Source organism: Sinohyriopsis cumingii, chromosome 17 (genome assembly GCF_028554795.1).
Source record: "Sinohyriopsis cumingii isolate HCF-2022 chromosome 17, ASM2855479v2, whole genome shotgun sequence".
Lineage (NCBI taxonomy): Eukaryota > Metazoa > Mollusca > Bivalvia > Unionida > Unionidae > Sinohyriopsis > Sinohyriopsis cumingii.
Window position 1 is genome coordinate 102,700,935 of NC_142977.1, and position 26,757 is coordinate 102,727,691.

The 26,757-nt window shown below is 34.5% G+C and overlaps 1 protein-coding gene across 3 annotated transcripts in view; it reads right to left on the minus strand.

The window, feature by feature from the left end:
- The window catches only part of LOC149779574 (autophagy-related protein 9A-like), a 96,571-nt gene extending 72,246 nt beyond the window's left edge, over positions 1-24,325 (minus strand). The window contains exons 1-5 of one of the 3 annotated variants that reach the window (XM_089940318.1): positions 24,227-24,319; positions 22,357-22,448; positions 21,923-22,164; positions 15,628-15,736; positions 1,545-1,697 (exon numbers count right to left, since the gene is read on the minus strand). In XM_089940318.1, coding sequence (XP_089796444.1) covers positions 1,545-1,697; positions 15,628-15,736; positions 21,923-22,055 — 395 coding nt within the window. In that variant the 5' untranslated portion in view covers positions 22,056-22,164; positions 22,357-22,448; positions 24,227-24,319. Of the gene's footprint in view, positions 1-1,544; positions 1,698-15,627; positions 15,737-21,922; positions 22,165-22,356; positions 22,460-24,226 lie in introns of all 3 variants that reach the window. The other 2 variants (XM_089940317.1, XM_089940316.1) reach the window with 2 other exon arrangements.
- Positions 24,326-26,757: the final 2,432 nt, after the last annotated feature.

The following is a 26,757-nucleotide window of genomic DNA, read 5'->3' on the forward strand; positions in this document are numbered from 1 at the left end:
ACATACATACATAAATACATAAATACATACATACATACATGTTAGCATTATATTAATCACAGTATGTCAAATACTGAATATTACAGTAATCACTGCATGTCATGTAACAAGTATTACAGTAATGACAGTATATAATGTACCAAGCATTATAGTAATCACAGTATGTGATGCACTGAGCATTATTACATTGATCAAGGTATGCACTGAGTATTACATTAATCAAAGTATGTCATGTACTGAGTATTACATTAATCAAGGTATGTACGGACCATTAATCAAAATATGTCATGTATTGAGTGTTACATTATTCAAAGTATGTCATGTACTCAGCATTAAATTAATCAAAGTACATCATGTATTGAGCATTAAAGTATGTCATGTACTGAGCATTAAAGTATGTAACATACTGAGAATTACATTAAAGTATGTCATGTACTGAGTATTACATTAATCAAAGTATGTCATGTACTGAGTATTACAGTAATTAAGGTGTCATGTACTGAGTATTACAGTAAATAAAGTATGTCATGTACTGAGTATTACAGTAATTAAAGTATGTCATGTACTGAGTATTACAGTAATTAAAGTATGTCATGTACTGAGTATTACAGTAATTAAAGCATGTCATGTACTGAGCACTAAAGTATGTAATATACTGAGAATCATATTAAAGTATATCATGTATTGAGTATACATTAATTAAAGTATGTCATGTACTGAGTATTACATTAATTAAAGTATGTCATGTACTGAGTATTACATTAGTTAAAGAATGTCATGTACTGAGTATTACATTAATTAAAGAATGGCATGTACTGAGTATTACATTAATTAAATTATATCATGTATTGAGTCTTATATTGATTAAAGAATGTCATGTACTGAGTATTACATTAATTAAAGAATGTCATGTACTGAGTATTACATTAATCAAGGTATGTACTGAGTATTACATTAATCAAGGTATGTTATGTTATGAGCATTAATCAAAGTATTTATATACTGAGCACTACATTAATCAAACGTATGTCATGTAGTATTACGTTTAAGTAATTCAACTAGTATTATGTTAATCAAAGTTTCATGTCCTGAGTATTACATTAATCACAGAATGTCATGTACTTGTTAACATTAATCAAATCATGTCATGTACTGAGTACTGCCATGTACTGTGTACTTTAGTATTCACAATATACCACATATTGAGTATTACAGAAATCACAGGTATATCAAGTTCTGAGTAATACAGTAATCACAGTATGTCATATACTGATTATTACAGCAATCACAGTATGTCTGCATTTATTTCTATTATGAATGTCAGCTAACAACCATTTTATAAAGGTAATATATACCTGAATTAAAATCACAGAACTAAAACATTTAAGCAACATGATGTGTATTGATCTAGACTGTTGTTATAGCAACTGATCTCAATTTCTGTCACAGCAAGAGAATGTCACATGCAAGAACTTACAGCTACAGTATGACAAACATAAAATCATTAACAACTGTACAAAGAGAAACAGCAGGTATGTACTTACTTTTGAATACACTGGTCTAATGGTAGAATCATCTCCGGGATAGTAATTTTATGTACTGTCCCATTTGAAGATACCCTCTCATTGGCAAATAAAACATTGTAGTCCAAACATTCAATCAAAAATGTTGAAAATATCACAACAAACACAAACTGCCTGAAAAGAGAAGAAAGCATGAATAAGAGGCCTGGATAAACCTGCAACATTAAACTGAGGATGAAAATTTCTGTCGCATTTCATACACACCAGGCCTATCAAAAAGCACTTTATAATCTTACAATATCTAACATGAAGGTGCTAATCCTACAAACTCTCTCAAAATGACCTGATAAAATCTGGCTCCAGGTTTGTCTCTTGTTAGTAATGACAATCATATCTGACAGGTGATAAGCATCATTCATGCAAGCCTTTTATACAAAGGATACTTTCTCCATAATTTTTGGTCAAATCGAGTTCTTTAAAAGGGGTTAAAATATGTTGTTTATATTTTTTGTTACAGTGGCCATATCTGATAATAAATCAGCATCATTTGTACAAAAGTCAAAAGCCTCCATGACAGAAAGACATTTTAAAGTTTGTCAACTAATATATAATAGTGTTCATATATAATGGTGAATCAGCATTATTTTGCAACAAAAATTAAGGTCTACAGTCCTTGATGCTTTCTAACAAGTTTTATCGATTTCAAAATCAGTGCATTTTGAGAATTTTAGCATCTTAGCAAGGGAGGTAATAGATGAGGGTATTTAAAAAGCTCTGAATATTAGTGCACTGTACAAGAAAAATTCTTTATTAGTGAACGTCAACACATCTACTCAGAGAGCAAGGTTTTGATGATGTGATCCTTCAGGAAGTCCAAAAAGATGGAGGATTTATGTGGCAGTGCATGGTCAGGGAGTAGATGGATATCCTGAACATGCAGACATTTAGTAGAATTTCACAATTTTTGGGAATCCTCTGGAGGCATACAAAAATCCAGGAACACCCTCCGAGTCTGACCCAGGTACCAGGATACCTTTTGCATTGAAAAATAATGCATATAAAACTCCCTTGACAGTCCAACTACATGATGAGATTTGTGGTCTCTGCCTATTTTCAATAAACTTTTTATTTTCCCCTTATGTTTGAATCATTACCTGTGACAATCTCATTCAGTTGTCTCTGATCACAATTTTCATAATTGGTAAGTAGCTGTTTGGCAATTTTAGCCAGTCTTTAACAAATGTGAGTCAGATTTTGCACAAACTTTCTGAGCTTCAAATTAATCTTCAGGAAAGACAGTTGATGAATTAGAGACCACAATAACAGAAATATATTTCCAATGTGTCTCTAGCCTCTACATCAACTAACCCCGTCACAGCGGCCATTCCCACTCACCAATCAAAGACAACAGACTGCGGGTCATCTTTCATGGATTTGTGACTATCCTTAAAAATATTAAACCACCTCAAATTGTAGTATATGACAGAAAATTACATCTGTAAACTTTATCCAAGTCAGTCCTGATATCAGTTGAAGTGTGCCCAATCTTACAGCATGTTCTTCGCACAGTTGCAGAATTGTTCTCCTTCTCCAACATTTTTACTGTCATTTATCTATATTACTGACAGGTCGCATGCATATATATGCAGGTATCTAGTGTCCTGCATGTACAGCTGCAGGTCCTTTCATAGAATATTATTATGTCCATGGATCAGAGTTACATTTATTAAAGGTTCAAAGAAACAAAAAAAAGTTGTCACAAAATATACAGAACTTTTCAAATACCGCTTGCATGGCAGATTGGTATTATCTGCAACAAGTTGAAAGACTCCAAGCTAGGATGCTGTCAAATTTGGTTAAGTTCTGCTAAGCAGTTTTTGAGAATCAATTTAGAAGTTTTTCTATTTTTTAGTAATGGTAGCTATATTTCTGGTGGATCATCATCATTTGTACAAAATTTAAAGGACTCTATGTCAGGATGTTTTCTGTTAAATTTGGTCAAATTTCTGTCCTGCATTTTTAAGCATTTGCATTTGTCTCAACTGTGGACATGTGTGGATTGTCATTATTTGTACAACACGTAAAAGCTCCCCCTTGTCAGGATGCTGTCAAAATTCGGTGGAACTCTTGTCAGAAAGTTTTTTTAAAAACTATGAAAAGTCATTTAAATGTTTATCTGTATTTAGTAATGGCAGCCATATCTAATAGTAGATCAGCAGCATTTGTACAAATGGACTGAAAAAATAATATGATTTTGACACACTGGTATGTTATATTGAACATATAAAGTCTGCAACTATTGGCATTCTTTCACAACTTGTTTGTAATTTTATAGGTCAGTCAATCAAAAATAAGATCAACTTTCTACACTAATGTCCAGACAAGGAAAGAAGGTAAAATTGTATGTCCTGAGTTTGTGTTTGTTGCTCGTTTATTTCTTTGTTTCTTTGTTTGATTGCTTGTTTGTGGGTATTGTTGCTCATCTTAAATTCATATCCTAGAAATAGTAGCAAAACAAGTTGGATGGACATTCCTTCAAAAATAGCAATAAAATATACAACATTTATTGAGGATGACACAGTTATTATACACTAATCTTTCCCAACACCCTCATCAACAATAAAATAACTACAAAAAAACAAAACTACTGGGACATGTACAAAATATATCAGAGTAAATACAGGGTCCATTAAGAAAGGAAACAAACTATTAAGTTAAAACCAGCAATTGTCTCTGCTGGTCTTTTTGATGCAAACTACAAATGCAAACGAATCATACTTATGACAAACATAAATTCCATGTGATTTATAAAAATGAAAAACCTATGTCTAGCATACGAAAAAAAGTGTACTGTGAATGTCACATTGTATGCATGCCCCATGCTCTGTCAAGGCACTAGTAGGCCATGGTTTACTCTGGCAATTACTGACTGATGGGACTCAGTGACATTTGCTCAACATATGCTGTCTTAAACTGAATGTACAGTACCATATGCAAGCCATCCACAAAATCTGGTCAAGGAACTTACTCTGGAACAAATATCATTGTGCAAAACCTGTTTTTTGTTTGAACCACAATGGCTTTGACCTTCTACCTTTTGATTCGAATATCACGGGTTTCTTCCATACCTGAGTGCATGCCATCCACAAATGTTGGTCAATTCAAGTGGTCTAGAACAGAAGTTACTGCAAAAAAACTTTTCTTCTTTCAGTGAGAGTGACCTTAACTTCTGACCTCCAAATAAGTAAACTTCTTTCTTAACAACCATGTAAGTAATCCAAAAACTGATGAAGGTACACGGCTGAAAACTGACATTTTTCTCCTGAAGCCAGTTCTTCAGCCAAGGTGACCTTGACATTTGACATTTTAGCCAAAAAATTCATAAGGTTCTTCTTTACCACAAGTGCACACCTTTCACAAAGTCTAAGTCATTAATGGTAGAACTGATGTAAATGTAATGTGTAAACCATATTTCATCTTTCAGTCAAAGTGACCTTGGTCTTTGATATTTTACCCAAAAATGACACTAACTTTTCCTTAACCCAAATGCAAGCCATCCACAAAGTTTAGTCCAGGTCTGTGATGTAACAATTGTTATGGTGCAGAAGCCATTTTTCTTTTTTAAAATGGTGTAACCTTGATCTATAACCTTTCCAACCCATGACTGATAGACTTCTTCCTTACCATAATGCAAACCATACACAACATTTGGTCCATGTATGAAATGTATAATTAATGTTATTTTACACACAAAAAATTATTTTCTTTCAGTCATAGCGACCCTTTGCTCACAAAACCGATAAGCTTCTTCCATAGCCCAAGTGCAAGCCATCAACAAACTTTAGTAACTGTAGATTGTGAAGAACTCAAGTTATTGCAAAGAACCAAAACATAAAGAGCTCTGCTATATGGCAGGCATATAAAAATATAAGATATCAATGACAGAATAAAGGCAGATGCTAGTGCAATTGCTCTGTAGACTTAAGCTGTTATAAGTGGCATATTTTCACAATTGTTTAGGATTTGTTATTCAAGGAATGCATGTTAGATACTTGTAAAACTAAAGGTGGATTATACTACATTTTGGAGGGGGAAAATCAGTGTTTTCTTTTTAAATTCTTGGATGATGGACTTGTCTGAAGTTTAAATGTGCTGCTTTCATATTTTCCTCAGTTATGTTACTCAGTGCATTAGAATTACCCTTTCTCGACAATGTTCATTACCAGTAATTAACTTTGTTAGTAAGTATTGTTTGGCAACTGGTAAGTAATAACTGTCAGTTATACTAAAGAATGGTAGTGAGGAAACAAATTGTTCAAACAAAATTATGTACAAGTATGAGTGGGAAAAAAAAGACAAGCAGGCAACAAAAGAAAACTAGATCACAGGAGTAGTTATCCAATGGAGGCATCTGACACATGTTTAAGTGATCCAGGCTTGATTGTGATTCAGTCAAACCTAGAGGAAATAAAACATAAGAAACATCAGCTAATGCTAACCTTGTGATGAAAAGATGACCTTACAGAAATTGTTATAGTTTGGGAACTGTTTAAAAATAATTGGAAGAATGAGTAACCTCCTCTGCAAGGAATCTAATTTTAGCAGTGTAAAATATGCAAATTAACCTGACCAAAAATTTGACCTTACAGAAATTTCACAACTTGAGTTCGGGAACTGTTTAACAAAAATTTGAAAAAACAGATTGCAGTAAAAAGTGCAAGGGTAGTAACGGTAAGGATAGAAGAGTTGACTGATAAAGTGGATTCATTAAAATCTGTGAATCAGCAATTGAAAGAATGGTAAATATATTGTAGAGTGACCTGATTCAGATAAGCAATCAAAACATACAAAAATGCAACAGCAAATTAAAAATGGGCAGCATTCAAGAAAAAATAACATTAAAGCTCAAGGACAGGAGCAGGGAAATCTGAGTAAAAGAATTCCAAAACTGGTGAAGGAAGTCACAAAGACTGACATGTAGGGCAGTGGCAGCCATGACCAGTTACAATGTATTGTGAAATTATGGGTTTGAAAGCCAATGCAAAATATTGATTATCAGGAAGCAAAAGAAATCAGACCAACATAGGATGTTACCAAAACTCGACAGCAAATTAAGGAGATTGACAGCGCATGATACTGTAACAGTTTGTAAATTAAAAAAATGCAATTCAACCAAAAGGATAATTAATGTGATTAATAATTTTGTCAGTTAACAATGTTAACCTATTGGATACCTTATATACTGGCTTATAAGTCGAGTTCAACTGCAAATAGTACTGCAAAGATACATATCTACTGATGCATAATGCACTGGCAGATCTGGGTCTTTGCTGTTTGTTAGGAGTAAACAGTACAACAAACAACACAAACCTTGCTGTTGTTGAGGTAGGATTTAATGTCATTTTTCAGCACAAGATAGGCTATACATGGCGGCCAGTACAAATGGTGGAGGAAGAACCCAGGAAAGAACCACTGACCCATGAGAAGCACAAACCATGATCTGCCAGCACAATATGTAATGACAGATCAAGATCTATGTTGTTTGCTGTTTGACTTGACTTTAACCAAGTAAAGATAGTATATGGAGCTTTTGCTTTTAATTTTTCACTTACTTAAAACAATTATTTCTAATATTTCCAAATGTATAAATTACATGATGTTTTTCCAATCTAACTTGTTCTGCAACAATATAGTATATGTGTTGATTTTGTTGTTTAGCAGATTTTTTATATTAGAGTATTCCGTTCAATGCCAGTAAATATGCTACTTCAGTTCTTTTTCTTATTTCATTAACTCTCCAAATAATTCAAACTGAAAGATTGGTTCAGAAATGAACCAGAAGTTAATTCATGCCCTTTTGCTTTATATCTGCATAAATTTCTCAACAGTTACTAAGTTCAACATTTTCATCCATGTTTTCACTTTGTCCCTTACTTACTCATATTCATTCATTCATTTGAAAGGATAAGGGTCAATAAGGGCCAAGTTTTAGACCCAAAATAGATAATCAGGGACTGAGCTGGGCTTTGCCAATGTCACAAATTGTGATTTTTTTTCACATATTGGCAACAAACTATACCATTTAGCATTTTTTTTTTGCAACTATATGTTTGACCATTAAAACAATACATTCTTGCATTTGGAGTGAAGAAATTCAAAGACACCATTTGTCCATTGTAGACATACATGTGCTTTCCTTATTTTCAATTTATAGCAGCTGTATCTGACATATTTCCTAAAAACAGATGGGTTTCTTCGATATGAAACTTTGCCTGACAAATTCATTATATTGATAATACATTATGTTAGTGGAACAGTCTGAACTTTTAAAGAAACTGGTATCAGGTGTTAAGTGAAACAGGCATTACTGGCATGACTTGGGGATGTTTTTGTGACTGAAATGTTTTAGAGCAAATTGATCTTTTCAAACTTCAAAACATGACAGATCAGGAAAAGGACAAATCAACACAGTTTTACAAATTTGGAAAGAAGAATATGAGAGTGATGGAATACACCAACTGGATTTAGTATGTCATGATGCTCATTGCAGAATTTGTGAAGTTAACTGTGATACAGTATAAATGTAATATAAGACAAGTGAAGAACCAGGTACTGATGCTGAGTCCAAAAGAGATTGTCCTAAACTGGTAAACTGTCTTGCTGAACATAAACTTCCTGGAAACTTTGTGAATTGTGGCCCGTAGATATACATCTCAACACTGATAGGGAAGTCTCCCTCCTGAATGGTGTTTAAAACCTGGTTTGGTGTGTTCATTTTGAAATGAAATGACTGAGGGAGCATAGGTGGTGCTTGAAAGTTTCGTACTTTACATAAGGTTAGAATTTTAAAGAAAAAAGAATTTCCCCGGGTTTCCTCACTGGTTATTTAAAAAAGACCTTATATACCTTAGTGTATGATTGATGGGTGTAATATGGGTTATAGAGTATACAGCTTGGCCTTACTCCAAATGTGCATCTTCCAAAACAGTGCTAGCTCCACTTGGTCATTTTCACTTCCTGAACTTCAGAAGTAAATTGTAAAAATAAGAGCTGATAACTTTTTCTACATTTTAATTATTTGGCATTTTATTCATTGTACTTTCAGAAGCTGTATTGTCTAGTCTGGCAAAATTCATTTTCCCTAATTTAATAGCTGCAACAGAGAGTGTACTTTAGAATAATTCAGGCTGATTTTTTACAATATCCAAAGAAGTGTCAGCCACATTATATCAAAGTAGCATAGATGTATGCCAACATTCTCTCCAATGTGCATGTTTCAAATGCAAACAACTACACCTTACATATGAAACTCTCTCAGAAGTACGTAATAACTGGTGAGCACCCCCCTTAGGTCTAGGCAGAATGAAAACGGTGTCATTTCTCATTAAATGAAGGCTGATGTGGACAGAAACTACCAATAAGCTCTCTGTCTCTTGTCCACTTTCATTCATGAGAACTGTGACCTTCTACAGGTACAGAATCGGTACGAATGTTTTTGTCTGCTGTGTCATTTCAAACTGTTTGTTTACTTCCCTAAAAATGCCTTTCCGATGACTGCAGCTGTGTGTGAGGAAAATTTGCATCTGGTGGGGATTTTCTGTATACATATTTCCTTGACCTTGCCACTGCAGAGGTTGCTAGAAGAAAATGGCTGTGATCTTAGCATGGCTTTGTAATGGTCTTTCAGAAAGGTGGAAGTGGAGAGTGCTGCATCCACTAGTTGTTACTTTTACGGATTTGACCAGGATGTGCCTAGCAGCTCTGTTTAGGATGCACCCCGTTTTTGAGAAACAGGCTCCCAAGCATGTCCTATGATATTTAAGGTAGGAAATGATAACCGTTTCTTTTGGTCTGAGACACCAACAAATTTGCAATCCAAAATGTAGCTAGATAAAATGGTCTAAAGGGGTAGCCAATGCTTGTTGAACGTCCTGATAGAGTCACATCCAAATGATCATTTAGAATGGCAAAAGCATGAGATCAAAGTGAATCCACATCCAGTGTTACTTTGGCAGCACACTATCTAGCACATTGAGTGAATCTGGCACTATACTGGGAATGCTGATCCATGAGAGTGCCAGTGGGGTTTGGGAGGGGCAAACTTGACAAAGATTTTCAGTCTTTTGGCTTAATGGGTAAGAGCAACTGCAATGATGACCAGACGTGATATGAAACATATGCCATTCAATCTTGCATGACAGTGTGCTGGTTAAGGGTTATATGATCCACAGAACCAATCCATACTGATGTGAGACACTGTATCTAAGTTGGCTCGATTTGATCTGGACCTCATTCAGATGTAGCCAATAACAATGACTAACCATCAAACCCATGAGTATCACTGAGTATGATAAAGTTATAATTCCAAAGTTAAATCGGCAATTTTACCAAAGACAGAAAATTCTGTCAACAAAAGAAAGGTGCAAGAAACAGTTTGAAAGTTATAGATGGAGTATACTTCCCTTCAAAGAGAAAACTCCAATGTGCTTTAAGGATGAATGACTTCCAAAAATGTTTGTTGATGAATTCTGCGGCCTTCTTGGCACAAGCGGAAGTAGTAGCTGTATAAAGGGGGGTTCACTACCATATATGTTGGCAGGTAACTTAACTTTCTTAGCAAAAATGTTTGACCTGGGTGGGCTGAATTGCAAGGTACAGTAGCAGAAGTTCTCATAAGGTATTATGAACAAGTAACACATCTGAATATGAAGAAATTGATAGTTCGAATAATAACTGAAATATATTGGCTGCTGAATGAGGTTAATAATTGTTAAGCGCCAGTTCTAATGTAGTGCTGAGGTCTCAGTATTTTTTAGAAATAATTCTGAATGTGTAATTCCTAGATGAATATGTGAGAATCATTATTAAGATATTACACTTAATAACCTTTGTGAATTTGTATGTTTATAATGATGATAATCCAACTTTTTGTTAGAATGTTAAAGGAAAATTTTTAGGTACAGAAAAAATTAATCCATTAGAACGTGCAGAAAATGGAATAATGTGCATGACTTTGATTAATATTCTTATAATAAATAAGTTTCTCTGCCCCAATACACTGTTCAGCACAGATTAAAACATTAATCAAGTACACCTTTTCTACAGCAAACCCCACTTTTAATAAAAATTAGCAAATTTTCAAAAACTTGCTTCTATGTTCAAATGAAGATGGCCAGACACTAAAGATGTTGCAGGTTTCTAATTTGACAATTTTCTTGTGCCAATATCAAGGCAAGAAAACTAGCATCAAAACTAGCTTCAAACATTATTATTTATATAATTATTTTGTAGTTATGTGTTGGCAAATGCATGTTTAAAGTGATTATATAGCAACAATAAAACTGCTAAATTTAGAACCATCCATTCCAGCTTTCCCTTTTGCAAGAACTGTGAGTCATTAGAGAAAAGAAAAAAAAACCAAACCTGTATCAGCCAAGATCTTAGAAAGAAAGAAAAAAAGAAACAAGAAAAAGTTGAAATGTAAAGTACTGCACAGTACAAGTCATGTAATCAATATTTTGTGCTTCTAGAAATGGAGAATTACTTGTCAATTATTAGAAAGATTGATACGACAGGTGCTAATTTTTGTATTATGCACAAGGTATAAACACACCAATAAGTTGAGTCAAATGGCAAACAACAAACATCCTGACCTGCCATAGACAATGCACCTGCATATCAGCATCCAAGCTGTTTGTTCTACTGATTACTCCTAACAAACTGCACAAACCAAGATCTCCTGGTGATACAGTTCACAGTAGGACTCATCTAATAAGCAAGTACATATGGTACTGAAAGAGGTTTGATACAATGATTTGCATGTATGCATGCCAAATAAAGGAGTTTGTCAAGTAAACTTGGCATGAATTAGACGCTTTTGCATTCAGAATAAAAGATAAATAATGTATGGTATATAACATTATTTTCCATGTTACTTATAGTGATACACCTCACACTCTCTCCCCTCTCCCCATTCAAGATCGTCCCAAGATGATAAGTTTAGATTTGCCTAACTCTTTGTCTCGATTCGGTGCACAATCAAAACAGAAAATGAATGATATTCTAATCTCAAAGATCGTTAACTCTTTCTATAACTCACTGGATATCACCAACATAGTAGTGTACTGATATGCTCACAAAGAAATTTAAAACAGTAATACTACTGAACAATTTGGGACTTCATACGTTTAAAGGTAGCACTTCTAAAACTGATACCCAGGAGGTTCTGGTCTTCTTGATTTAGGAAATAATAATAATAATAATGTGTCTGTGTGTGATTTGGATTTTTAACATAGCTTTAACAATTTTTCGGTCATATCACTATAATATCTGCAGTGTGGCAGTTTTTAATGATGTCTTGCACTGAGACATCATGCCACATACATACAGCATGATGTCCCACTCAGTCACATCTTCCTGACACCAGGCCAACCAATCTTAACACAAACCTTTTAATGCTGAGCGCCTAGTGAGGCAGCTGTTAGTACCATTTTTATAAGTCTTTGGTATGACTCAGCCGGGGTTCGAACAAACAACTGCCTGCATCTGAGGCAGATGCTCTAACCACTAGGATACAGGAGTGGTTTAATAATAATAAAAATAATAATCAGCAGTATAATCATCATGCAAAGATATAGGCTTCATGAATAACAATAATAATAATTTAAATATTTTTAATGAGAATAACTCCATCAGTCTACACTGTTTTTCCTTGGGGCCCTCTACTACATTCTACAAGATTTCTATCTCAAGCACAATGTAGTTAGTTACTAGTTATTTAACAGCACTTTTTAACACAATATTGGCTATATCATATCAAGGAAATAAGAGTTAAGTGCTTCTGCCAAGAACACACCTAGACAACTGACCCTGGCCAACCTGGACAGATAACAAACCCATGACCCAAGAAAGACACCGCAGCTAAAAAAATCCAAATAAACTGAAACATTTAAAATTTGGAAAACTCAGTAATGTGCAAAAAATAATCAATTAAGAAGAAGGTAGCATACAGTCATGAGAACAAAACGTTTCTTCTGTACAAAGACAAAAACATTTTTCTATATCATTGTTTTCATTATCTTAAGGTACACAACTGTACTGTACATGTGTTTAAACACCACCATTACCTTTAGATACACGGTTCGAGTCTTGGATTCGGCCAATGTGGGTATGTGAGAAAGTTGGCCAGTAGCTTTTCATGGGTCAGTAGGCTTTTTCTGGGTTCTTCCTCCACCATTAATACTGGCCGCCATGTATAGCCTATCGTGTGCTTAAAAATGGCGTTAAACCCTACAACAACAAAAACCTTTAGGTACACAACTGTACTGTAGAACTGTTTCAATACCACCACTGCTTCTGATGATTTAATGGTGGAATATAACTCTACAATTTTTCAATATTATTTCATTCATTCCAAAATCTAATGAATTTAAGCAAGGCAACCTTTGTTTCTACCAATGTTCACAACTTTCAAAATTGTATCAACACAAAATAAAAACAGCACTGTGAATGGTACTTTGAATACACCTTTAATATTTAACAGTTCTCTATGCTGATAACTTAATTTTCATGCAAAAAACCAGTTTTTTTCAACCAGTCACCTTTACCTCTGAACTTTTAACCCCCAAATCTATAATCTTCTTCCTTACCACAAGTGCCAGCCTTCTGCAGGATTTATCCAGGCATATTAAGTAGAAATAAAGCCATTGTGTGGAAGTCATATATACTCCTCCAGTCACAATGACCATGACCTTTGTGATGCCAAAATCAATAGGTTTCTTTCTTACCCTATGCACAAGCAATATACAAGGTATGGTAGCTGTAGACCTTGACCTTTTATCTCAAAACTAGCAGGGTTCTTCCTCAGCCTGAGTGCAAGCCATCCACAATGGCAACTAGAGATGGTGGAGAATCAAAATTATTGTGCAGAAAGCATTTTCCTTCTTTCAGTCACAGTGACCTTTTGACCCCAAAAATGACAAGGTTCTTTCTACTCCATTTGCAGGCCATCCATAAGGTTTGATAACTGAAGATGGCAGAAAACTAGAGTTGTACTGAAACAAAACTGGAAACAGATGGACGTACAAAGAGGCAAAGAGATAACATCATAACAATATGCTCTGTCTTGTGGCAGGCATAAAAACTTGTGTACATATATTGCAAAGATCTAACACATAGCAACATCAGATGGCAACATACTGTGAAATAATTTATTTTTGTGGGAATAGGTTTTCATGGTTTCATGAAAAAAATAACATTTTCGTCAACACTTAATTTCATGGACTATAAAGGCTCGTTATATTTACACTGAACAATAAAGAAGCCAACGGGTACCCGGGTACTTGCCCATTATTAATAACCCGGGTAATAAAATGAACAACTGGGGGACACTTCTCTCCTTTCTCATGTGACCTATTTAAGAATTAATGCTGATATTTAAAACTTGACTGTCCTAACTTTGCGCCTGTCCATGGTTTTTGCACCATTTTCCTCGCGACTTAAACCCGCTTGTCTGAGATCCAGATGACATTAACTAGGTCAATACCTTTTGTGCATGGCGACAGTAAGTACTGATTAAGAAATATTCTACAATATAAAATTGAAATACATACTACAATTAAAATAAAAGAAAGCATAACTGAAATGTCTGGTTTAACTAATGCCATTGCCTCAAGTTTGTGGCCCTGGAGTGAGTATTAGCTGTTCAAGTCAGGACCGCTGTTCACGTTTGTTTACTGGACTCTTTTTTATTAGCAGGAAACCCAAGACAGATATTATTGTCATAGCAAAGGCAACACAAAAACTTGGTTACCATAACATGCACTTTTTATACCATGCTAGGAAAACATGAACGAAATGGACAATTATACAGAATGAAATTTTTCACTGAAATATTTAAATAAAAGGGAATTCTTTGTTATTTAATAACACTGGAAAAATCTAATAAACATTGACCATATGTGTAAATATGGGAATGTCTGCATTAATTTTACATGAAACAATTCCAAGAAAACAGATGGGATTCTTGAAAGTTGTCAAAGATTCATTCTATTTTGATACTACATACGTAGCAAACCAGTCTAAACTGAAAATAAATGGCACCAGATATCATAAAAAAATGGGCTGTATCGACGTGACTGTTGGATGTTATATGACTGACAAATGTCAGAGAAGAGGGAGAATTTTAAAGCTTAAAAACATGTTGCACCAGACCCTGGCAGGTCGAGCATACTGTAACAGTCATCATTTGTGGACTTTACGAATAGTCGCAAACGTTACTGTAGATATGTAAAGTAGTTAATGTGAGTGTTGTGCATAAATAATTTATCAATTTCTTTTGTGTCAATATTCTTGTATTAACTACTAATCCACACGGATTTAGCTGATTTGTGAAAAAAAAATTTAACTGCAGATCCAGGAAAGTAGCAAAAATAAATGTATGTTAAATAAAATAAATATACAAGTTTTTCATACAGTTTTCTGTAAATATGGCATGAAATAGATTGGTTTTTTTTAATGCTCAGATTAAGCTTTTTTGCCAATTAGGAATTAATTATGCTTTTACCTCTCTTGGGGGTTGGCATGTGTGAACCTACAACAAAGCAGTTCATTTTCACATTTAATACAATTTCCTTTAGATCGGGAAACCGATTGTTAGGATTAACGGGTACTTGGCAGAAATTTCCCAAAAATGTTGGCATCTCTAATGAACAATCAATGTTTGGTCGTTACATTTGTGATTTATAACAACCAAAAAATTCAACAACAAAAAAAAACTGGTACCCTCAAAACCAGTGAATTCATAGTAAATGTAGCGTGTTATAATGAAGCGTATTATAGTGAGGCAGTGATGTACTGTTAAACAAAGTCTATGCAGTGTTGTTATCTGTAGAATCTCAAACATGATTTGATTAGACAAGAAATTCATGACACTCTCTGGATAATAAAATATGCCACCTATTGCTTTACATGAGTCTACCAGACATGTAATATAACTTTCATTTCTAATACTAATGTATAACAGCCTATGTTTACTTGAAGCAACCTAAATCCTGAATATCAAACTACAAGATTTACAAAGTAGAAAAAAAGTCAACAGACTTACAACAACTGTAGTATATCCTCAAGGACCATACAGGCAAATCCATGACGCTGGTGATACTGGTACACTCGGGTAAAAAACTCATCCAGGTTCTCTATGTGGTTCCAGCGAGCTGAAAAGAAATTTAAAGTAGGAACGTGTTTACAGAACACAAATCTCTGCCTCAGCAACTTTTGATGGATTAATGGATAAGGGTAATTCCATGTGTCCCTTTCACACTCATGACAAGGCTAAACAAAACTATTAACTCTATATACTTGCTTGTTAATAAAAACATGTGATAATTTTGATCAATGAGAAGCATGTCATATGGTCCAAATGGTAGAATCAAACATCTTTATAACTTAGTTAACCTGCCTAAACGTAGGGAGACAAAGCACAAGCTTGCAAATGATATAGATGGTTATTTTTCTAACAATTACTGCCAATGATTAATTGTGCCATTTTGAATTTTACATTGAAAAAAGGTTTCAAAGCATGAATTGTTCAGTTTTGCTAAGGCAGGAAACAGTTCAGATTGACTCATCTGGAAGGTATCTTTACTCCATCAAAATGAAGCTCAGTTGTATCTTGCAAAGCAAGTTATTGACTGCTAACTATAAAGGCATAGTTAATTTTCACAATAAAGGTAATGTAAATGTGTGCAATAAAAAACTTATAGTTTCCCCTTATCAAAATCCCCCACCCTCCATTTATGTAGAAATGTCTTCACCAATGAAAGAAAATGGGATCCAAACCTAATATGAGGAGTAATTCCATATCAGTTTGCTTCTGAGAATGTTTGCCTGCATAAATCAAATCAAATAAAATTACATTTAAAGACAAATTCAACAAATATTCTAGGACAGAAGTGTTGCTGGTAATGTGAGGTATATGCACACTGAACTAATATAGAAGTATATATGGATAAGCCAGTATTGCAAAAATTGTTTGATGAGCCCAAGAGAAAGGCTGAAAAATGATACGGAGCTAAGAACAGGATACAGATTCCATCCTAAATTATAAAGAAGTAATGTAAAAGCTCTGAGGTCAGAACTTCACTCTTCGGGGGTTTGGCGCTAAATGGCGCAGCAACATAAGTATGTTATTTAGTGCAAAGGCAATCAGAGTAAAGTGTCTTGGCCAAGGACACACCATAGTAGGTGACCCATGCTGACCTGATGGTAGGATTCAAACCCCATACCCATTTGGTCATTAGTGCGACACTGTGGCTCCCAAAGCTTCAGGTTGCTAAGGAGGAATCTAAAGCCATGAAAGACAGCAATCAGAAGGTGGCACTTTTACAGGAAGTAAACAGGAGCTCCTAACAATGGAAGAAATGATTAAAAAAAACTCCCTGACAAATCTGGTGTAGAAAATGCTTCTCACAGAAAGCATTTGTGAAAATATAACTTTCTTTGTATGGGTTGAGTACAGGCCTTTGAAATCCCATGACTGTAGTAAGAAAATGTAAGAATAAACTGAAGGGGCACACTGTCATCTGCAAGGTTGTTGTTGTTGAGTTTAATTATAGTGGCGTGCGCACAATTGTGCATGTGCCACTTTTTTCTGACTGCAGCGCAGCCTGCTAGTTGTTCCTGGGGAAGGGGATGGTGCCACCTCCCCCAGGCTTTTATGGATTCAAGGAACCCTGATAGTTTGGCCTCAATCTGTGGGTCCATAAAGGTCCTGACAGTTGAATGGTTGGCTGTCATTAGTGGGAAGGAGAGCTCGGGAACGGTCCTGCTTGCTTTACATTGCTGGTTTCTTGTGATTTTTTTATATATTTTTTTCGATTTTTTTTTCCTTTTTCAAAATGTTCTAAAAGGAGGGGGGATGTTCTATGCTGTTTATAGAAGTTCTTAGTAGAAATCATGTATGAAGAGAGATTTTCAAGGTTATTATGGTATTACTAGTCAAGGTGTTTCGGGTGTGATTCCTACATTATGTTATTTATAAGTTTTTAGATATTACCTCTTTAAGTTATTTATTAATTAATGTTTTTAGAGATTGCAAGGAAAAAATCAGACATACATACAAACACACACACACTCACACAAATCTTTTTTTATGGCAACCCTGGTTAGGTTTATGGTGTTAGCCTCATGATCCATCACCTTCCATCCTTCAAATTCTAAGCGAAAACACTTGGAGGAAATGTCAAATTAATAAGGCTGATCTTAGTGAGCCATTTAAAACATTGGCATCCAGTTTTGGTTTGTGACCCACTAATTAAGAACCCCCTTGGATATTCTGACATTTTTTAAAACAAGAATTTAAAAGGCCTGTGGAGTGAGAAAGGGCAATCTTGATGAAAACATTTACTGAGTGGTCAAGAGAGTATGTTTACACTGTAGGCATGGATAAAAACGTGTAAAAGACATGTTGTTCATTAATGAAAACAGAACTCCACACAAATCAGAGATATTTAATGGGTAGATTGGAACTGGTATTGTCCTGTGTGAAAAACTTGTGATTTCAAAAAAGAGAATTATGACTGACCTGCCAGTTCTGATTAAAAACAAAATGAGGCAAAGTGGCCAATGAAGTATATGACATTTTTTTTTTAAAAAAAAGACCATTTTAGTTATGATGCTCTTCTAAGGAAAAAGAATTTCAAGAAATTCAGGACAAGACCATTTCTTCTGTTGAACTTCTGAGTGCTGAAACCATCTAATAATATTCTTCATTGATAACAAGAGTTTCAAATTAGCAGCTGAGGTGGACATATTGGATGTCAGATTTATACCATCAGTATTTAAATGATTTATGATCAAGTATACATCATAATAAGTCTTCAGTCAGAGGGTTTAATGACAGCAGGATTTACAAGACAGGGAAGCCATGCTGGCTGTACAACAGGTATCAAAAGAAGTCTACTAGTGAAAACCCTATGCTGAACCATCCATATTATCAAGATGACCATCATGGCAGCCATATTGATAGTCAATTTGTATGATTTTCATTTCATACAAACTAGACACTATAAGAACTCTTCTGATAGAAACTGTAAATCAAAATGAAGAAGAGTAGCTACAACAAAATTTTTGAGATGATCATCATGGTGGCCACAATGGATGTCAGTTCAGCACTGTTTTAATTTAGCTGCAACAAGACATTATAAAAAGTCTTCTGGTGAAAATTCCATGTTGAGATGGCTTTCCATTTTGGTGGAGTAACAATAAAATTTTCAAGATGGCTGCTATAGTGGTCATATTGGATATCAGATATGTGCTGAATGATTTGATTCATCTTCAAATTTTTTAAAGTAGCATTTCCATTGGCTAACTCAAAGATTACCAGAATATGACCCCTAAGTGGTCAGTGACAGATCTTCAATTAGGATTTTAATCAGATTGACATACACCACTCCCCTGATAACTCGTGCCCTGATCATTCTCAAACCTGCTTATAATGCAGGGTCAGGCATGGATCCCATTTTTTAAACTAGAAAATCCCCAAAAATGTATCCATATTTGTTGAACTTGAAGAAAATTGTGATCGAAATTGGTAACAAAAACTTTGATATATCGCTTGTTTTATCATCGAAAACGGTAGATAGGACCTGGAAATTTTAATCAACATTGTTAAATATCAACTTTTTAATAATAAGTCACATAATATGTTACATTTTATTTCCAAACGACATTCTTAGTACACCGTAATTAACTATATTCAAGAAAATTTCAATTAAAATGTCACTCACACCTAGTGGAGGCAGTACTTTAATAAATAAATACCAATGAAATATTTTTTTTATCAACTGAAATTTGTGTTCTAGTTCTATCTTTTAGTTCCTTTTAAGCAATCTTCAAAAATGCAACGTGTCCTCTTGTAATTAAATGTAAAATCTGTCAATCTACCGTAACAGCTATGTCTGAGAGTGTTTCTCTGAGAACCTAATTAGTGCTGATCATGTTTTGAAATTGGACTAGGGGAAGCATTTGTTGTATTGTTGCACTAAAAAAAAAGCTGGCCTCCTTTTCTATTATCATGTTAATTACACCTTTTGAATCAAACAAAGGAGGTGAAATAAAAAAAATAAACAAAAGTTAAAAGGCATACAAATCTTACAGGCTTAAGAACCAACATCCTCAGTCGTATGTCAGTTACCTCAAACTACCTTAAAATAACTGACTCATTCATAACCGTGATCAAAGAAAGAAGGGCAACCAATGAAATGAAAACTTCATTAAATAAAGAACTTTGTTTCACTGATATGGACCATTGTGGGGAAAATGAGTTTCAGAGAATTCCTGAATTCGCATGTAGAGATATCTTCAACGATGATAAGAAGAATCACTATTACTCGCAATGAAATCATGGCATCATATTTTACTAACTGAACAATAAAAAAATTGAGTTTCGACATAGATGATTGTCTCACAAAATAAATGTTGCGTGTTTTTGATAAAAAGGAATCTTGTTTGTAGTGTATCAACAGTTAGACTGGTTCCCTGCTTAGTAGACTCCTTGTTTTGCAAAAATAATTAAACACCACTCCGGGAACCAGACTATTTAACAAAACCTAAAGCCGTGACACAATACACAAAAACATTCGTGTACTGTGTTGGCTGTTGAAACCAGGTGGAATCATGTTATTGATCTTTCAGATGTGGGACATTTTGAAAATAAATATAATTTATACAGAATAATGAACAACTTCATCAGAAAAGCACTTTATTCACAATTATTCTCGACGTGATTATAAAACAAGTATTCAGTTATTAAACAGCCCAGTTCCACCCTCCCCTCGCCACCTCAAATCCGTGGTTCTCTGGGTGTCTAGTGGATTTTTGGAAGGTTCGTCTGTAATTCGCGTCCTTGCTTATAGTGCGGTACATGTTTTTGGACCCCAATGTGTGCGAGTTATCAAGGGAGAGTTGTACATGGTTTCTTTGAAGCATGTCAGGGTAGCCTTAGGAAAGGCAGTTCTTTTGACAAGATTACAATGTTAAGGATGAATGAACTTTCATGGCTTCAAGCCTGTTTACACAAGTCTAGCCTTAACATATTCTGCACATAGGCCACAGCTGACCAATATATGAAAAGGTGGAGCATCCTAGGGCAAATGAGGCATGTCATAGTGATGCAATACAGTGAATAATGGTGCATCCTTTTAGAACTTCTGGCATATTTGACCTGGAAGCTCATGTCCCTGAGAGCATTGTTCAGCATATTTTCAGATGGCAAAAATTTCTTACATTTGGGGTGAACAAAAAAATTAATGTTAGCTCCTGTGACAATATGAAACCATGAACTAAAATGCATTTTTTTCTCCCTTTATGTGTAGGGTAATGTAAGAAAAACAAACATCACTTGCTTTTTTGTTTATATGACTGGCATTAATGATCCAAGATCAGGTGTGATAACCACAAACAGTAAGACACAAGTGGACATTTGGAAAATGAAAAAGTCAAATGTTTTCAAAGGTCATGGATATGCCTTTAAGTGTGGAGTCTTGAGTTTAATGTTAATTAATACAAGGAGTATTTTCATGACACTCACTTCATGTAATCATATTCAAGCAAAATCAATAATAAATACATGAATACTTTTTCCACAAAACTGCCCTTTGTATCTTGTTGACATTTTTTAATAAGTCACTAAAGTAGCTAAGATTTTCATTTCAAAACAAATTTTGCATTTCTCTATCAAGGAGTGACATATCAAACTGAGTCCATGTAACTCCACCATTTTCAGCTTCCCCTAACTAATTTTCCAATTTAGCCTGCTACACTATTTCCTAAACCCCTATTACTGATGATAATAGTGATGATAATGCAATGGCAGCCAATAAACAGGTGTTTTAAACTCATTATCTACTATGATCTGGCATATGCAGCTTATTAAAAATTCCTCAAAAATTACTTAGACTCTTTGATAACCTGGACACATTTATAAGCCTAACACTTTCATAACCTGGACGCATTTATAAGCCTGACACTTTGATAACCTGGGCGTATTTATAAGCCTGACACTTTTATAACCTGGACAATAGCCAATTAATACTTACTATGCAGAAAAATACCAAACTAAAGAGAAGTTGTTTAAAAAAAAGCAGTTAGAACTCTGATACATGTGTACTTTTTCGAGGATATCAGCATCCAAGGAAACCCTGAGGTCATCTACATATGGATACAAATGTGCCAACCAAATTTTACTACTCTAGGCCAAGTAGTTGTTGTTCATTCCAGCTAACAAACTAATTTGACTGGACCAATCCAAATAAATACATCCCCACTGTAATTACTGGAGACATACAAAACAAACCAACGAAAAACATTTCATACTTTCATAGCATCTTCAAATACTGTACCTTTACTATTGGGAGGTACCACATGAATCATAAAGCCAACATCATGGTGGGTGTGGGCATCATTTTCCACCTCCTCCTCCTCCTCCTCACTGCATGAGGGAAGAACTTGATACTGTGTCTGAAACTCTGCCATCTTCTAATTTAAGAAGCACACAGGAATTTTCACTTTTGTCTTTATTTAGTGATCTGGGATCAGATCATGACATTTTAATCCCAAGGAAGCAAACAATCTGCTGATTGTACTAAAAAAAACAAAGAAAATATTTTAGAAATAAATGTCATAGGCTATAACAACAGGCTGAGGTGTTATTTTACTTAAATAATGTGGGGTGACATAGAAGCTTTCTGATATCTTTACATTTTGTGAATGATGCCTCATATTTTCTATTCACATAGACCTGTACATGGATATCTGCTATTTATTGTACAATTACCTTCTATCAAAGGTGCTGTTCTCCTGCTGGGTTGTTTGCTTTCAGTTCAGTCACTATACTCGACCAGACAACGCCACAGGAGGACTGTTCCCCTAGGAAAAGGCTATAACAGATTAAGTACATTACATATCATTTGATGTCTCATAATAATGTTATGTGGCAAATATGACCACTGCATCAGGTATAATTCTCATAGTCTAGTATAGAATAAACAATGGGAAATGCATACTATCCTAATATAGATCCATGAAGTAAGTTTGGTACTAACTACAGAATTTATAATGTGATGTACAGAGCTCTAAATATGAATTTGTGAACAACAAAATAGATAAAACATAGCTTTAAGACAAGATGTTATATTTGAAATGGCTTAAGTAAAGAAGAATGATTATATAGCTCTATTTGAGTATGAGTTTTCATAGTCATCAAGTACAATAATTTTAACTATACACAGAATATCTGGAACTTGATAGCATAGTGATTTTGATTGACACTCAGCATACAGTACAGGAGATAGTCTGGCTCTGTCCATTATGAATTGTACACAACCTTCTTTTAAAGTTGTTCCTTGTTCCATTGCCACCCATTTTTAATTTGGAGAAAAAAATTGTGAACAACTAATGCAATATAATAGAAATGCTACTTTTAGAAGATGGACAGCCTAACATCATTGTAAGCTACATGGCAGTGACATGGATGCTCATGCAGGTAAAAATAAAAGTTGATACATTTATACTTTATACAAACATGTAAGATATCAACTGCTATAACTCGTAAATTAAAATAAAGGGGTTGAAACTACAGTGAAAAATTTCTCTTAATCTTACAAATGTAATGCAAGTAGAATATAGGCATTATCATTTTTTGGAAATTATATACCACACATTCAAAATCTGAATAAAAATTGGTATTGTGCATGTTGTCAGCACAGACAGAAAAAAGTTTGAAGTCTGTAAGATTTAATGGGATTAAATAATCCTCAGATAGATAGTAACTGTACCTTTGAAAACCATCAGTGCGGTATGATTCATAATGGACCAAAGTCAGACTATAAATGCTTACAATTAATTTTTTTGTAATTTGAACACATTTACAAATTTCTTTTTCCCTGCTAAATCATTGGCATCAAAAATACAAATATGAAGCTTATCTGGATGTACGAATTAGAGATAAGCAACACAATATGTTTGCTTTGCTGACTCTTTATTTTTGTTATGTTTGAGAGCAGTATCTATTCCGGTACTGAAAAGAAAAATTATGGTAATTTTCTACATAGAGGATGGTTATCATGAAGAAATAAGATAGACTTGCAAATATCCTGCATAAATTTCACTGGTCGTGCGAAAATCAAGTAGCAGTCAGTTCAGTTTCTAATTAAATATTTATTAACATCAACACAAAGCCTTTCACTTCAAACGGAAACGATTAAGGTAACAAAGGATGGATTATAAATCTAAAATATTTAATGCTGAATTATTTTTATCCAATTTTTCAGCAAGATTGAATTTCTATTCAGTAAAATCTAGATAGGAGTCAAATTTTCAATGGGCCCTAAATTTACGGTTATGACCTTGGATTACGTGAGAGATCAATGATGTTGCCCATTTGCATTGCTGTTTCCTCGCTTGAATACATCCCAACTCAAAATAAAATCGTATGAGTGATAACCGTCAACTCTTATGTATATGAAAAAATTTAACATATGAACTCAGGAACAATGTTCAGTCAGCAAACGACAACAACCAGTTTAACATCTCCGACTGAGACTATCCTCTCTATAACCAATACAATTTAAACAAATGGTCATCGACAAATAGCACATCTTTACATAGAGTGAGTCTTTTTGTTTTCAGAATATCATTACACGCACTTGCTAGTGTGTCTGATTTTTCCTTTTCATTTCAAAAGCAGAAATTTCACCACTATTTACAACATTCTGTGAAAAACACTCATTCGAACAACATCGGCTATTTCTGCAGGACAAATTATACCTCGGTCGTCAGTAGGAATATCTTCGACCGTTTCCGTCAAGAAGACAGAGATTCGAAGTCAATAAGAACTCGAGTCTGGACTATTTTTGTTCCCATTAAATTATATTACAGAGGAAGGAGAGAGTCATGATTTCAGAAAGGTTAACTTTACTGTCGTAAATTGTTGCATTTAAACCACTTTCGAGGACACGTCTAGACTTGGCGGAAATGGCCGAGCGATTTTTCTATGGCCTCGGCTTTTGTCGGCACAGTATTCATTTTGTTCGCCGGAAATGTCTCCGCAAAACTTAAATCTCAAAATCTATCATGACTTTTTTTATTGGTAACATTTTAGCTTGATATCTGTATTTAATTCATGATTCTTAGTATGCAGTGGGATGTTCATCTGCCAAAACCTTACTAATTGTATAGGCTCAGTGATTCGATTTTGGCGGAGTGCACCAGCAGCAGAGGGGGCGAACAGACCTAGCAGCAGAGAGGGTGAACAGACCATAAAATTCCGACAAAACAAATAAAACAAACAAATAAAATCATCTCGTAGAAAGGTCAAGATTTTTACAAATGAACTTTTCCTTGAGATGTTTTATTTCTGTAATGACCGATTGTACTAATAAAACCTCAGTTCGAAATAGTAGCTGAAAAAATAAAGTACTCTACGTGTTTATTTATTTTTGTTTATTTTTTTGACGACCAACGTTGGTAGGTACCCTCTCTGCTGCTATTAATTTACCACCATACCAAGTTTGATGAATATTTTTCAACGCGTTCTCGCTGTCGTTTTTCCTCATCTGTTTCATCTTCATCTGTTTCATCTTTATTTGTTCTATGTTTCAAGTAATATTCAAGTTCTGATGGTGGTTTTTCTATTTTGGATTTATGTTCTTTCTGTGTTTATAATATATCATCAAACTTCGATATCGATCTCCACCGCAATTTTTGCAAATCTGATATAATCCTCTAACGCCGTTGTTTTCAACACAACTTCGTGGACCAGCATGAAGGTTTTTCTTTATGTTTCTTGCAATATTCTCCACGGCATTTTTTATTACAATTGTTAGTGGTTCCTTGACGCAGCCACGCACAGTTGTTCATTATCTGTTTAATTAAATTTACACCTCTTCTGCTGATATTAATTAAATCATTATGTTATAATAAAATGATACATCCAGAATCTCATACTGCAAGAACAGCACGAGAACGATTAGAAGCAATTAAAAAATTTCTTCCTGTCAGAGACTCATTCAGAAAAAATCTGCAAGCGCAGCAAGAAGCACAAGTTGAGTATGAAGAAGAAACTAAAAAACTATTTAAGCCCGTCACTGCAGCTACTGAGAAAGTTACAACTGTTATCAAAGAAGATCTTCTTCCGGTATAAAAAAAAATAGCAAGAAGAACTAAACAGGCAAAGAAGATTTTACGAGACCTTCCAACTGACATAGCTGCAGCTCAACCTCCACCTGTTGGTGAGGAAATACTTGAAAGTATTGGAGAACTTCGTACTGAAGTCGCCGATGTGAGAGAAAAACTTGCATCTAAACCCAAATCAGCAGAAGAAAACTTAAAATTAATTGCAAGATTTAACGAAGGAGTTGTTGATATTATTAGAAATACTGAAAGAAAAAAATTACCTGAGATGATATTAAATAATATATCTGATAAATCTAATATTTTAAAACCTCTTCATGAAAAAAACAGATAATGATAATTTCATTAAATGGATATATCGCGTATATTACAACAAAAAACAAGCTAGAGGTCCAGAGTTCAAAAGACTTAATGAAGAAGTAAATAGACTTTACAGAGAGAGACTGAAACAACCAGAACAAGAAGAATTCTCCCAGTATCAGCTTCCTCCACCTTTACAACAAATAGAACAACAGCAATTGATGTTGAAACCATCTAGAGAGAAAAGGAGGCAGATGGCAAAGGAAATGAAGCGAAAAGCAGAAGAAAAATGGAAACAAGAAGAAGAAATATTTAGAGATATAGAAACTAAACAACAGGAGAAATTACGTTCACTGGGTAAAGAAAGAGATCCTGATGATGATCCTCCGAGCGCTGTTGGAAGTGGTTTTCTGACTACATCGGAAGAAAACAATTTTGTTTGTCCTGATAATATCATCAATGACGTGTCACGGTTAGAAGTTTTCACAGGAGGAAAACGTGCCGGAAATAATTCACCAGAAATAATTAATGAAGCAGCTGATATTTGTCGGCGACTATTTCAAGGTGGTATCATGGATATCGGCGTTTACCGAGAACTTATTGATGAACTTGCTGATGACTAGTTGTTAGATAAATGGTAAATAAAAATAAGATGATCATATATAATAATCATCGCAAACCTGTACAGGTCAGGGCGGTAAACTCACGATTACCAATCTATAGAGCTACTTACGGAGATGGACTT